The following is a 14,670-nucleotide window of genomic DNA, read 5'->3' as shown; positions in this document are numbered from 1 at the left end:
TGGACTTTTTTCCTGAAAAAATGCAAACCACAGGGACCATTTTTGCAATTTTGTCAATAAATAATAATAATAATAATAAAAGTTTCCAAACAAAGAAAAGCTGTACATGATATGACATGAGTATCCACTTTGATTTACAAATCCACAAACGCAACTCGCCAACATAATATAAGTTAATTAAAAAAATCACCAAACAGAATTTGCAAAACATATCCGGCCACCAAAAGAATATATGGCTCTAAGACTAATAAGCAATAACCATACCATCAACACATTACACATTACACAAACCAACCCCAATTACTTAATACTTATTAGTATAATTTTATCCTTGTTTCAATTGAGCTTCGGCAAATTGGGCACTGCTGTAGAGTTTCTCCACACTCACAACATGTCTGCACAAATATATATATAGACATCTCCATAATACATAATATATAGTATATTTGCATTTTTGGTCCCTGATTATAGCTGATTTTTGCAATTTTGGTCCCAAAAAGTTCTCTTGCAATTGTTTGAGGTTTCCGTAACATTTTTATAAGTGAAATGTCAATTATTGGTTTTGCAAATTTGGTCCCAGAAATATTACTTGGAAAAAATAAGGACCAAAATTGCAAGAGAAAAGTTTTTGGAATCAAAATTGAAATAATTAGTTACACTCAGGGACGAAAAATGTAAATTACTTTACAAAAAAATTAATAATAATAATATGTGAATAGTATTACCTGATGACCACAGCCAAATGCCATATCCTTGGGGTTAGTAAGGCAAATGGGGCATACCTACATAAAATATAGATATAATTAATTGCAATTAACCTTTTTCTTAAAAGTCAAAACTCCAAAAGACTAAAATGCACCTGATTGTCATAAGTAGAACTAGGAGTAGGAGCAGGAGCAGGAGCAGGTGGAGCCCTGTTTGGAAGACTAGTTTGATGATAATAAGGGGAAGGGGAAGGGGAAGGGGAAGGGGCAGGGGTAGTTTGGTCATAATAAGATTGTGACCCCTTTTGAAAGCTACTTGAGTGTGATGGTTTTGAGTGGCGGCTAAAAGATGATGGAGGAGGAAGGGCAATCCTATGTGGCGAAACTCCTTTGCGGCTCCTGTACAATACATCCAATCCAAGTCCAACAAAATAAATAAATATTTGACCAAGAGGGTAAAAAGGTAAATTAAATTTTACCCTAATATATTCAGTTCGAGTGTTGCTTTATATTGAGCAGGAATTTCCATCAAAGCTGCAAGAGCAAATTCTGTCTCTTTACGGATTGGAGCCACATTCTTGGACATGATTTCTGTGAAATTCACAAACTAACATCCAAAAACAAACAAGATTTATTAACATTATTGGATGACACTCAAGGGCATTCATGTCTTTTTACACAAATGCTGACCTGGAAATTATCAAATTCGCGTGAGGGGATATTGTCGTCAAATTCTTTCATCATATCCCACGGCCCATCTCCAACTCCAACCAATACGATAGATAGTGGAACCTTACTGTATAAATTATAAAATATAAATTATAGTAATACTTTAGTTTTATTATATAAATTATAAATTATAAGCACCTTGCTTCAACTATGGCGTCCACAGTTCTCTGTTCTTGTGGACTCAAATTACCAGGCTCAGTATCAACACTTCTTGTCACCTTAAATTTAATTAAAGGTTAATTGTGGAAATTTTGTAAAACTGTAAAAAGATTAAATTTATTAAAAAAAAAAAATCACCTGCCCATCTGCAATAATTAACAGCACGTGATACTGGCCCCCGGTATGTTCAACAATAGTCATAGCCTGTTCAATGACAGGGGCAAATGATGTTGGTCCTGTAACAAAAAAACATAAGAGGTTAAAAGGGCAAAATGGTAAATTTTACATAAGGAAACAAATTATAGAGTTTAAGATCTCAAACCTGCAAGCTTTAAATGAGGGACAATTTCCCTGTATCTACTCAACACTTCCTCAAATCCATTACAAAACCTTTCTTCCGGATAAAAACTGAAAACATCTTGATCGTGTGTTGATGCTGCCATTTTGTAATAAAAAACAAAACTGTAAGATACTATATATTTTTATTGGATTATGAATTGTAAATAGTTATGATTAAATTACTATTATACCATCTCCAAAACCATAACAGGGAATCAAGTTGTCTTCATCAAAGGCAGCTAATGTTTTCCCGATAATGGTTATTGCTTGTTCATACGGATTTAAACCATCTCCAATATGATGTAGACTTTTTCTATTGAAAGACCTTGAACCTATTTGTAAGTAAATGGTTAGTTAGACTTAGCGTATTTCACATCACAATGAAAGAAAAAGAATAAAAAGGGTAATAACGTAAATTTACCTGTCCATTCATTGCTCTTAGTGAAGTCAATACCAACAATTAGGTTAGAAGATTCGAGCCCTGCACGAGCAAGAGCTTCGGTAACCTGTGAAAAAATATAGTGGAAGTGTCATTCTATTAATAATGGAAGCTTTCAACTAAAGCTACAAGATAATAGTCCAAATGAATGTGCTAATTTCCACTATCATAAAAGTTCCACCAAAAAAAAACAAGTTTTTTAGCAACAACTTGCACAGACTACAATACAATGCACAATATTACAAAAGTATGACATATTTTCGAAAACAAGATCTCTCCAAGAAACATCAGCATACCAGAATTCATCCAAACACAAAAGACAAAATCCATTATCCAAATTCTATATAAGATTGACATATCCAGTGACCATTGGATAGGAATAGGATACATCACATCTTGCAAAATGTGTAAGAAAAAGAGATTCATGAAATTCTACCTGTTCCAATGAAGTGTAATTATCTGCAATCCTTGAATACCTCCGGTCAAGCCTCCTCTGTGGTCTATGGGGTTGACCAGATGGTGATGGTGATGGTGCAGGTGCGGGTGCATGATAAGGTTGTGAATAAGCAGGATAAGCCTCATGAACAGGATAATTATGAACGTCTTGTGGCGGATTTGAATAAGATTGTTGAGGATAGTTTCCGTATTGACTTCCAGTAAAAGATGATGTTGACTGGAACGATGGTGACTGTCTGTCAGTCGGACGCTCCTCTCTTGAACTTCTGCCCCCCATCCAATACGAACGGAATCAAATCAAGTTATCTGCAAGATTCCGATTGATAATCTTTCTTGAAACAACCTTCTCGAATGTAAACTGTAACGATTTGAATGTAAAACCCCAAAGATGGAATGAAACGCCTTATTTATGGTATGTTTTGAATCGCTAACAGAAGAAGATAGACTGGAAATTACACGAAGACGATACTTATAAACCTAGGAGTTCACGAGATTAGAACAATGGGGTCTTCCACGAACCCTAGCAAGCGGTTACGAAGAAGCTTCGCCGACATAACACTTGTAGAGTAACTTTATCTGCATTTATTTCGTGTACGACTACAAATTTGCCTATTTCATTTTTTAAAAAAAAAAAGAAGAAAAAAGAAGAAGACAACAACCTTTCTATGGCAAAATTTGTTTTCGACAGATGTACGTCAACCCACGGCTTACGACACCGGAATATCTAACGATTTATCTCTAACAACTAAGTTGTTAAGCAAAGCAAGTTTGGGTTTACGAACAGTGATCAACCTAGATCTGCGAAAGTCAATCGAACGACAACCACCGATGAAGATTGAATTAAGCGTCAGGCACTGATACTCGACTGCACTGGACTGAAATTGATCTAATCCGCAATTTTACAGGGAACTACGAGATGAACTGATGAATCTAGATGAATGATTCAGATAAACAAACCTGGATTAAATTAAGCGAAACAGGATCATTTGCGGTTCACAATTACTTTCCTGAAAGCAACAATTGAGGATTCGAATTGTCTCCGAAAAGCAACGTAGCTTTTGAATTAATCAATGGATTCGCTTTTGGAAGTCTTCGTTTGGTTGAAGTCTATCGAATTATGCACATGGTGGGATGAACGAAGTCTACCAAAGTTCTTTGCTGAAATTCTTTAATCTTTTTTAGTGCGAAATCATTTGAATTGGGTGTATGTTGAGTTGTAGGCCACACATCTCCATTAGAATATATGGATTATATTTTGTATGATAGCGAAGTAAATAAAAGAAGGTTCGGATAAATGAACCAATTTTTTCTTATTTGACTTGAATTTTACAAATGATAAACAAAATTGTTTAGTTTATATTTGTTTTTGTTTAAGGATCCATGTTATTTGTTTCAATTATTGATGCTAAAATATTAAAAGCATTAGTTACTGATTGGTTGCTTTTTTTTTTCCATATTCTTTGGGTTGGATAAAGATACAACAAGTGGAGGGAGGATTAACTAATAGTCCTTTTAAAAACAAAAATGTCTTATTCATTGTAACTTGATGTCTAATGGTTGCTTAGATAGTTGAGTACCATCCATTGAAATTGATTATATAAAACTTGTTAAATAGATTGTATTATTTTTTTACTGTTATTGATCACATCTACCGTTCTACCCAGCAATTATGAAACATTCCTTCAACCGTTGACATTAAAATTTTAGGACATGTCAAAGATAAGATTTTATAACCAAATGCAGAAGTCCCACAATTTCACCATATTTAAAAGAATTAAAAACATTGTTTAAACTGTTGGAGAGAATCGAAATTGATCTCAAAGAAAAAAAAATTTTAATTTCAAGCTTAGAAAATGTACTTGCAAACAATGTTTAACCAAACTACTCTTTGATTAATAGGAAAAATAATCCAAACCTAATTGATTACAATATGTCTCTCTTAATCCTAAACTTGATTATAGACATGTATATATAGCTTGACATACCAACTTGTATCAAACTAGGAAACTTATGACCAACTTGCCATAAAACAACTAGATTGTCTGGCCTCCAAGTTCATCATCGACTTAGGATTCCAACAATCACCCCCGAATCTCTAAGTCTTGCCAGAGATGCAAACCTAAACCTAAATTCTGTGTTTTTTTGATGTGTTTAATGATGTGGCTATTTGTATACGAGGTATGTCCACTGTTTGGAACATGCTAGTCAGCTAGTGTTCTAGTCTAGCTACTTCCAATAACCTCGGTTAAAGAACCAGAATTAGAGTGGTTAAATTAAAGTTGTGAGAAATTTCTAAAGTCTGAATCTTTTTGTATGATAAATTGATAATTTAAGCTCTAGAACGTTGGGTTGTGGTGTTTCTTTTGTTCTTTCTGCGTCTTCTTAATACAGACAAAAATAGTTGTTTAGTACTTTGATGTTCACTTGATTAAAAAAAAGCCATATAGGCTCATAAGTTCTCTTTATAATATAGATCTCGATAAAGCTCTTTATAATATAAATCTCGATTAAGTTCTATACGAGGACATTGATTGTCGAGATAAAATGATGTATACATAATGTTTTTTATTTTTTAGATTGAATATATATTAATACCCTAACATTCAAAAAACAAATTTAACCATATAAATCGATTTTTGGAAAGTTGAAGAGGAAAAAAAATGACAAATAAATAAAGAAACAATCATATAAAATTATCTAGACTAAATGATTCTAAGTCGAAAACAACAATTATTATGGAAATGCAAAAACATTATAGAGAAAATATTCAGGAAAAATTCTCAAATATACTTGAATATCAATGCTCAAGTCTTCTTAAAATTACATACTTTGAATAAAAATGGGGAAAAACTCAACCCAGAAATTATATAAAAAATCTCAAGGGGCTCTGTCAAATGGCTTTGTATCATTATAACAAGTCTCCCACACAGCTTCCATTGCATCCTTAGCAGCTGCTTCTGAACAATATGGATTGTTGGCTAATGACTTCATTACCCTTCTCCTCACACACTCCTTTATATATCAAATAAAAATAAAAACAGGGTAACTTTTTGAAATTTTAATAAGCAGATATTAATTACTAATAAAAAATAAACTTACTTGTTCATGGCCTCTTATTTTGATAAAACCTCGCAAGAGTTCCCTTTTATAGTGGCAATCACCACTGAGATGCCCAGCTCGAATCTGTTTATAAGATAGAAACAGTGGCAAAAAAGGAATACGATTTTTAATGGACCGATTAAGATTTAAGAAAGAAGATAAGAAGGTTGATGATAACTGATAAGGATTCAGACCTCACTACAAGCATGATGAGCACAATTAGTCCAATCCAAATTTGCAGCTCGACAATCATCATATGCATGAATTAGTTCATGGATAACCACTTGATTTACCTCATCTTGAATGTTCATGTAATTGCTACATACCACTATCTACAAATTGCAGCATATATGCGTTTCAATTGTGTAAATCAAAAGGAATAATTAGGGCAATCCAATGGATATACAAGAATTATTATTACCCCTTCTCCGCGAACATAACCACCACTCATCTTTTGGTCGCAATTGACAGCCTTGATAAAATTGGACGCGATATTACATCCACTTTTCTCCAAATGCTCCCGTAAAAACTTCACCGATGGAGCTGATATGTATGGCGGATTCAGTGATTACGATGCAAAAATTATAAAAAACTTATAAACCCTAAACACTAAGAATCTGAAAAAGGTTATGCGGAATTACTTCTAAGGCTTCTTTGGATCATAGTCTCGCACTCCTCCACCGTCATGCCGTCCTTAGCGGCGGACGAGAAGCTGTTGCCGGAGGGGGATGCAGAAGCGGAATTGGATGCTGCTGCCATTTTGTTGGTGCGGCGATTACGATGATTGCGGGTTTGGTCGTTGAGAATCAGACGCCGGGTCCAGTCGGGATAGATCCGGTTGCAAGCGGGCCTTATGTTGGGTCAGTTTGCATATGAGAAGCTTTTCTACTTGGGAACACAGATATGGAATCAGTAACAAAAGAATGACACCAACCAAAGAACCCTAATGCCAGAAATATGAGATGAAGAATATCAGTTTGACGAGAAGAAGAAGACGAGATTGACTGTTCTTGGTTAGAAATACGATGCAACAGAAGACAACTAGCTCTAACTATACGATAATCTGATGCATTGAGAAAAATTGCTCCAATTATATAACGTACGTCGATTTTAGAGAGGAATAAAATTACAAGACATCATTGATTTGGGGGATTTGAGGGAGGAAGAGAGAAATCAAATTTGGAGAATGAATAGGAATCGGGAAAAAGATACAGGGAAAATTTTGATCTCTGAAAGCATAAATTTTGGGCTTAACCCAGTAAGCCCAATTAAGTTAAAAGGAACAAGGGTAACTAGAATTTAGTTTTTAGCATCAGTATATCATAGACTACACGAATTAAGTTAAAAGGAACAAGGGAAACTAGAATTTAGTTTTTAGTATCAGTATATCATAGACTACACGAATTCATCACATTTTAAAAATATATTTTAGAATGTTGAAAAATATATATTTATAATGGTTATGTTATTTACATTAATTTTGACATAATATATATATATATATATATATATATATATATATATATATATATATATATATATTCAAATGTTTTCACTATCTATTGTGTGCATGTATGACTGATTCTGGACCAATCATTTTCGTTATTTTTTAAGAAAGTAATTAATACATATTAAATGTTGAAGATGTAATTAATATTCATTATACTAGGTGTAAGACCCATGTATTACATGGGTTCATTCAAAAATATATATATATATATATATATATATATATATATATATATATATATATATATATATGAAAATTCTAACCATTTGAAAAAAGTTTGAATTTATAAGAAAAAATAGAAAAATATTGAGTTATTAAAATTAAAATGAATTTTTATACACACATGAATTCGTTGTGAAGGAAGTTGTAATGGCTTCAACATTTTCTTGGTCTCGTAAAAGTTGTTAGGAAGCTTCTCACCTATAGGTAGATTGTCTTTGATTATAGGAATTAATCTATCAAATGAAGAGTCTGATACATTGCACTCCGATTTCCAGTTCAACAATCTGGTGGTGGTGGAGAGTGTGGAAGCTTTTTTGGACCCGTCCCATAAAGGCTCGCTAACTTGGTTCAACATTTTATAGAAAGTTTGGGCTGATTGATTTGGGTTTTGTTTTGCTTGTTGACAATAAGGAGCCTGTTGATAGTAAGGAGCCTCAGGTTGATGCATGCTTTCGATAATCATCTGCTCGTATCTACGATTATCACCCACACCTTCATCATTGTCTTGAGCCGGTTCAGAGATTGAACATTGACCAATTTCTTGTGTTGGATATAATTCCCCATGTGCATACCAAAACATATAATCTTCCATGAATCCATTCTGGTATAGATGCAATTCAACTACATTTCTTGTCTTGTAATAACGATTTTTGCATTTCTTACACGGGCATCTAATTTCAAAAACCTCCACCCCTTCCACAATACTATGTTGGATGTTTGTTGCGTTCGTGTAAGCAAAGTTAAGGAAACTTTGACATAATGTCGAAATTCGGTATTGAAAGCCCCATTCCTAGTGAGTCTCATTGTGTACATCCATTCTCTATTTGATGTCATTTCGATCTATAAACAACGATTAACGTATCATTCTACTTAATTAATCCCAAACAAATGAACATACCAATGTACTTTACACTAAACAAATAAACATATATGTGGTATAACCTAATTAAGGTTGGAAACACAATTGTTATATGAAAATTTTAAATTTAAGTTATTGATAGACATATATGAAAACATATAATAAATTTAGAATAAAATCTGTTTTATAATTAAAAAATAAAAGATGTTATAAGAAAAAAAATGTTTTACAATTAATAAATAAAAATATTATAAAAAAATTAACATACTGAAATAAATTCCTACTTAATGATTGGTAAAGGGAAATACATATAATGACATTTTAATATACGGTTAAGTAAATATGACAAATCAATTTTATGTTATAGAATATTTTTTACATTAAAAAAATTCTTTCGTACCTGTTTGGAAAATATTCGGATCCAATTATATAAATATTTTTATTAATATAAAAAGGGATTGTTTTTATAATTACATATGTACTCCATAGTGGTTTTGGTTGAGATTTTGTTAACAAATAAATTGTATAAAATAACTAATTTACTTTGAAATCTTTATTCATTTTCATGAGAATCAAAGCATGCCAAGCAATTCACAGCAACATAATCCATGAGAATCACAGAGGGGCAGTTTAGTCTTTTTTACTTTTTTATTGTTGTGCACACTTTTGTTCCCTTTTTTATTGTTGTGCACACTTTCATTCCTCTCGAAAGAATGAGCCATTTTCTTTGAATGCAAGTTTTTTTATTCTATTCTTTTGTGATAATAGTTGGATCTCACGGAGTTCTAATTCCAAATTCTAATATTCTAGCCCAACTAAATGAAGAGTTAGAAATGGTCATGCAGCCCCAAGAACTTAAGGGAATCAGGAATAAATTGGAGAACAACAAGGAGACATATGACGTTTTGATCAAATGGCAGCGACTCCTAGACTCTGAAGCAACATGGGAAGATTATGAGGAAATTACTGGGCGATTTCCCTCCTTTCACCTTGAGGACAAGGTGAGAGTTTGGGCGGGGGCAATTCTGTCTTTTTTTGAGTTGTGGTTTACAGACCCACCAATGTATGGGACAGGGGCAAATCTGTCCTTTTTGTCTATAAAATTTATACTTCTATGGCTAGTGAAAGACACATTGTTGTTTAATTTCAAAATTTATGTGGGTTTTATTTGTTTATTCTGGAGTCAAATTTGTTATTGTTACTTTAATTTCAAATCATCATGTGGGTTTTGTCTTTCAAATTTCACCTGAAATGAGCCATATATTCAAATATAGTAATGTTAAACTTATAATTAGCCTATAGTAATGGCATGTAAAGTGTAAAAGTTGTTACAACATTACAAATTTCTATTCTTGATAATATAAAGTGATATTTAAAGTGGAGAACATAAATTGAAAAAACCACTTGCAATTCCTTCTCTTTTAAACACCAAATTCTGTAAGGTATGGTGTTGCTTCAAGATTCTTGCTTAAAATGGAGAGCACAAATTAATAAAACCACCGGTCTAAACTCCTAAATTGTACTCAAAATCCATAGTCTAGATAATATGTGGTTGTTATGAGGTGTAAATTAACCAATGTTTCCCTTGCCTGCTAAAACGTGAATCAAATTTCTAGTTCCATCTTCATTCGTTAAAGCAAATTAATAATACGCTGAACAATTGAAGTTTTGTACAAGTTTCAGCAAACTGAAATCACATTACATACCTTCAGGTGTCGTTAATGGAGCTGTTGGGGCAGTGACGGTGGCGGTATGCTGCAGGATCGTGGTGGTTTGCAATAACGACAGCCGGATGCAGGCCTGTGACGGTATGAGGAGGTCGATGGTGGTGCGGGACAGCGACAGCAACAGCAAGGTGGGTTTTGGTGGGGAATAGCCGGAACAGGGGTGGGTTTTGGTGGGGAATCGTCGGAAGGAACGAGACTAGGTTTTGGTGGTAGAAAAGAGGAGTTTTTAACCAAATAGGTGTTTTAAAAAAACTTATTTATCTAATAGGTATACTTTTAAACTTATTTACCAAAATGGGGTTATTTAGCACTTTTTTTTAAAAGGTTTCATGTTTCTTTTATTTCTTTCAACCAAAAAAAAGCCAATATTTATAACATACAAAAATCGTAGTTATTGTTTGTTTTATTTTTAGTATAAATTTTTTGGTTTTTTTTTTTTTTTTTTTTTTTGTTAGTTTTTGCTATAAATGTTTATCAATTTTTTTACAATTTGATCAACAATTTGTGATGCATTTTTTGGCACCAAAATATACAATAACTTAGAAAACAACTAATATTTCCCTGCAATAATACCCTCCAATACCTCCTCAATATTTATGCAAGAAAATTATTTCGTTAAAAAAGGAACACAAACCCAAAATAAAATTGATACATGGAAGTCTAAGCCAACAAACCCGAGAGGGGATTTTGTTTTGATAATAAGTCATAAAAGGAACACATACTAAACTTTCAACAAACCTTTACCCGAATTTAAGTAAAGGCAAGAAAAGAAAGGGCAAGACTTTCTTTAATTTTCTTAATTTTCAGCAAAATAGACTCTATATATTTATATTATTTTCCAGAATATCAATCAAACATGATACATGACTTTGGTTCCATTCTTTTTGTATGCAAAAACCTAATCTGATCATGTATCATACATGTATTGTAATAGCATATTGTGAAGGATCAGATATACATCTATTGTAATAACAATTAACAAGAATATGCTAGTGGTGGAGGTGTACCTAGATAGTGGAATTACCGGACTTGCCCTCTGAAGCACAAATGCCAAAAGCTTGAGCGGAAATTCCAAATAGAGAAGTGCTTGAAGAAAACTGGAAGGGTATTTGATTGAGAACCACTGGCGGAGGGATAACAAGAAAAACCAATTAATCATCAATTTCATGTTGGAATTAAAAAAAAAAAACGCAAGGAAGATACCTGTTCGCTTCGTTGGTCGCTAAATCGATCGCGATACAATTCGAGATGAGCCTGATGCCTTCGATCGGAGAGCAGGCGGCGACGAGGGTGGTAATCGGCGACGGGGGTGCTAATCGGCGACGGGGATGCCTCGATGGCCGACGCTGGTCGCCTGAATCGATCGTTGTACAAGTCCAAATGCGCGCCTGATGCCTTCGATTGGAGAGCAGGCGGCGACGAGGGTGCTAATCGGCGACGGGGATGCCTTCGATGGTCGATGGATCGATGGATTGAAGATGGATGGTTCTGTGGACCGTGGGAAGGTTTGACGATGGAGGCGGATGTAATAGAAGATGCGTTTTTTTTTTTTTTTTTTTTTTTTTTTTTTTTTTTTTTTAAGGTTTAAAACACTCGCAGACGTTTTTATGTCTTAGCATTTCAGAAAAACAGACACACTGCAAACCTTTAAGCCTGTGCGTGGTCTGCGCTGCGCAGACAAAAGAACCCACGCAGATCTGCGGAGAAAAAACAAACAACACCTAGGTTTTGGTGGTAGAAAATAAGAGTTTTTAACCAAATAGGTGTTTTAAAAAAACTTATTTACCTAATAGGTATACTTTTAAACTTATTTATCAAAATGGGATTATTTAGCACTTTTTTTTAAAAGGTTCCATGTTTCTTTTATTTCTTTCAACCAAAAAATAGCCAATATTTATAACATACAAAAATCGTAGTTATTGTTTGTTTTATTTTTAGTATAAATTTTTTGTTTTTTTTTTTGTTAGCTTTTGCTATAAATGTTTATCAATTTTTTTACAATTTGATCAACAATTTGTGATGCATTTTTTGGCACCAAAATATACAATAACTTAGAAAACAATTAATATTTTCCTGCAATAATACCCTCCAATACCTCCTCAATATCTATGCAAGAAAATTATTTCGTTAAAAAAGGAACACAAACCCAAAATAAAATTGATACATGGAAGTCTAAGCCAACAAACCCGAGAGGGGATTTTGTTTTGATAATAAGTCATAAAAGGAACACATACTAAACTTTCAACAAACCTTTACCCGAGTTTAAGTAAAGGCAAGAAAAGAAAGGGAAAGAAAATATGGAGAGAAAAGAAAGAGAGTGGAATGAAATAAATAACTTTTTTCGTATTCCTGAGTTCGAAGAAAATGAAAGGAAACTTTAAAAAAAAATATGTTCCCGAGCTGAAAGAAAAGAGAAAGAAAAGAAAACAACATTGCAATTTTACCTTTGCTTTTTAAGCAATCATATTAAATACATAGTTATAACTGGTAAAAGAATATTGATCTATATCCTAATAGGAGCATCACACATCCAAAAGAAGCAAAATTATAGATGAAAGAAGCAGAACAAACTCCAAAATGAGCATCAACTAATAATCAAAAGTTGCAGCCAACCAAAGTAGAAACAAGGGCAAAAAAATCCAACAAACTGGAAGAAGGCTTGAAAACATAATACACAAAACAAAAAGCACCTTTAAATACTTGATACAATGTTTACTTTCACACTTTTTTTTTTTGCTAATTAAAGGCTTTATATAAATTTACTTATTTACTAAATTACATAAAATTTTCTTTATGATTGTTGTTCAAAAAAAGGTCATGGTGAGCATGAATACCATATAAGCATCATGAAACCACCATAAATGCTGACACAATCTACCGATCGATGTAAAAAAAAAGTGTAAATCAAACAACCAATAACTTTCTTTAACACAACATTTGTTGGCTAGATGTTTGTTAATGACAGTTAACAAAGTAATCACAAATATAAAGGAATATATTTCCTTGCAACAGCAAAACAAGAGGTAGAGCCAAGGGCAAAAACGTCTATGAAACTGTGAGATGGTGTGCAATACGTAAAGCGAGAACAACACCACTCAATGAACCAAAACAGTTGACCATTTATTGAATCAATAGTCAAACAACACTAATTGTAAACATTAGTGAATTGTGATGATGATTGACATGCTCGCAAGTCCTAATCTTCTTAGAGCAAGTCTTCCGTAATCTTGAGTGACAACAGCCATCCCAAACATCAATTTGGTATTAGCTAGAGAGAAATTACAATGCTGATATAGCTATATACATATAAACTAATACAAATTTCATGTTTTCTTAAATTTAATCGACACCTCTGCTGTATTCGAAGCAACAAGAAATCAATCCTAATTTCATTTGATTCTCAAAAATTAGTAAACACAATTCAAAAATCAGAATTCTCAGAAAATCTAACATAAGCAATCTAATCTAAGAAAACTTCTACACCAAAATTCGAAGGTGGAGTCTTGTATGACCGAAAGTTGAATGGTGGTCGGCTGGAGCTGTGGCCGGCGATGGAGGTGCAGCCGGAGAGACGAATGAGAGATGGCATCGTGCGTAGTTGGTAATTTCCTCCCGCTTGCAGCTTTCGTCATTTAGGGCAGGTTTATTTTTTTTATTAAATGGAAAAATCACTTTATTTGGTAAATAATTTGAAAACTATACCCATTGTGGAAATAAGTTTTTCAAAAACACTTTTTCAGTCAAAAACTCTAGAAAAGAGTTATGCGACGTGATGAGGAAGGGAATTGAAAAATGGGTTAAATACTTTTTTTTTATATTTGATACTTGAAAAATAGAAAAATAAAAAATGATCGTAGGTAATCTGTAGGTAAATATCTACAGAATGCCTAGAGGGTAATCTGTAGGTAATCCGTAGGTATTTACCTACAGATTACCTACGGTATTTTTTTATTTTTCAATTTTCAAAGGTCAAATATCGTTTTTTTCACAACTTATTTATACTTTGATTGCTTTGTTTTAACCAATTTATACATAAAACAAACTTACAAACAAACGGATGCATCATTAGAAAAACTAAATATGAATTTAGATAGCTTTTTGTTTGTTCTGTATATAGTAACGGTTTCTAACTAAGCATACGTTTGTATGTATGTTTATGTTATGTATAAATCGGTCAAAACAAAGCAATCAAAGTATAATTAAGATGTGAAAAAAATAAAACGAAAAAAACGACATTTGATACTTGAAAAATAGAAAAATAAAAAATGACCGTAGGTAATCTGTAGGTAAATATCTACGGATTGCCTACAGAATAAGGTAATCTGTAGGTAATCTGTAGGTATTTACCTACAGATTATACCTACAGATTACCTACGGTCTTTTTTTATTTTTCAATTTTCAAAGGTTAAATATCGTTTTTTTCGTTT

At 33.0% G+C, this 14,670-nt stretch overlaps 2 protein-coding genes across 4 annotated transcripts; both read right to left on the bottom strand.

Annotated features, from left to right (window-relative positions):
* Nucleotides 1-112: 112 nt before the first annotated feature.
* Nucleotides 113-4,039, bottom strand: LOC145044204 (E3 ubiquitin-protein ligase RGLG2-like). 2 transcript variants are annotated; one of them, XM_078993063.1, is made up of 12 exons: nucleotides 3,784-4,039; nucleotides 2,807-3,132; nucleotides 2,353-2,437; nucleotides 2,123-2,263; nucleotides 1,915-2,028; nucleotides 1,731-1,828; nucleotides 1,572-1,651; nucleotides 1,395-1,500; nucleotides 1,184-1,311; nucleotides 860-1,103; nucleotides 726-782; nucleotides 113-395 (listed from the first exon to the last, which is right to left on the bottom strand). In XM_078993063.1, exons 2-12 carry the CDS (start codon nucleotides 3,101-3,103, stop codon nucleotides 315-317), a joined length of 1,431 nt encoding a protein of 476 aa, XP_078849189.1. In that variant the 5' UTR covers nucleotides 3,104-3,132; nucleotides 3,784-4,039; the 3' UTR covers nucleotides 113-314. The 2 variants fall into 2 exon arrangements, with proteins under 2 accessions (XP_078849189.1, XP_078849190.1); XM_078993064.1 differs by lacking the exon at nucleotides 3,784-4,039 and adding an exon at nucleotides 3,486-3,608.
* A 1,553-nt stretch (nucleotides 4,040-5,592) lies between these two features.
* On the bottom strand, nucleotides 5,593-10,464 carry LOC145044202 (mitochondrial inner membrane protease ATP23-like). 2 transcript variants are annotated; one of them, XM_078993059.1, is made up of 6 exons: nucleotides 10,223-10,464; nucleotides 6,567-6,868; nucleotides 6,347-6,468; nucleotides 6,120-6,257; nucleotides 5,926-6,009; nucleotides 5,593-5,838 (listed from the first exon to the last, which is right to left on the bottom strand). In XM_078993059.1, the coding sequence occupies exons 2-6, from the start codon at nucleotides 6,682-6,684 to the stop codon at nucleotides 5,704-5,706; spliced, it is 597 nt and encodes a 198-aa protein (XP_078849185.1). In that variant the 5' UTR covers nucleotides 6,685-6,868; nucleotides 10,223-10,464; the 3' UTR covers nucleotides 5,593-5,703. The 2 variants fall into 2 exon arrangements, with proteins under 2 accessions (XP_078849185.1, XP_078849186.1); XM_078993060.1 differs by having other exon boundaries at nucleotides 6,567-6,810.
* Nucleotides 10,465-14,670: the final 4,206 nt, after the last annotated feature.

The sequence above is a fragment of the Lactuca saligna genome, chromosome 4, assembly GCF_052625555.1.
Source record: "Lactuca saligna cultivar CGN05327 chromosome 4, ASM5262555v1, whole genome shotgun sequence".
NCBI lineage: Eukaryota > Viridiplantae > Streptophyta > Magnoliopsida > Asterales > Asteraceae > Lactuca > Lactuca saligna.
This window is presented reverse-complemented; position numbering and strand designations above follow the sequence as displayed.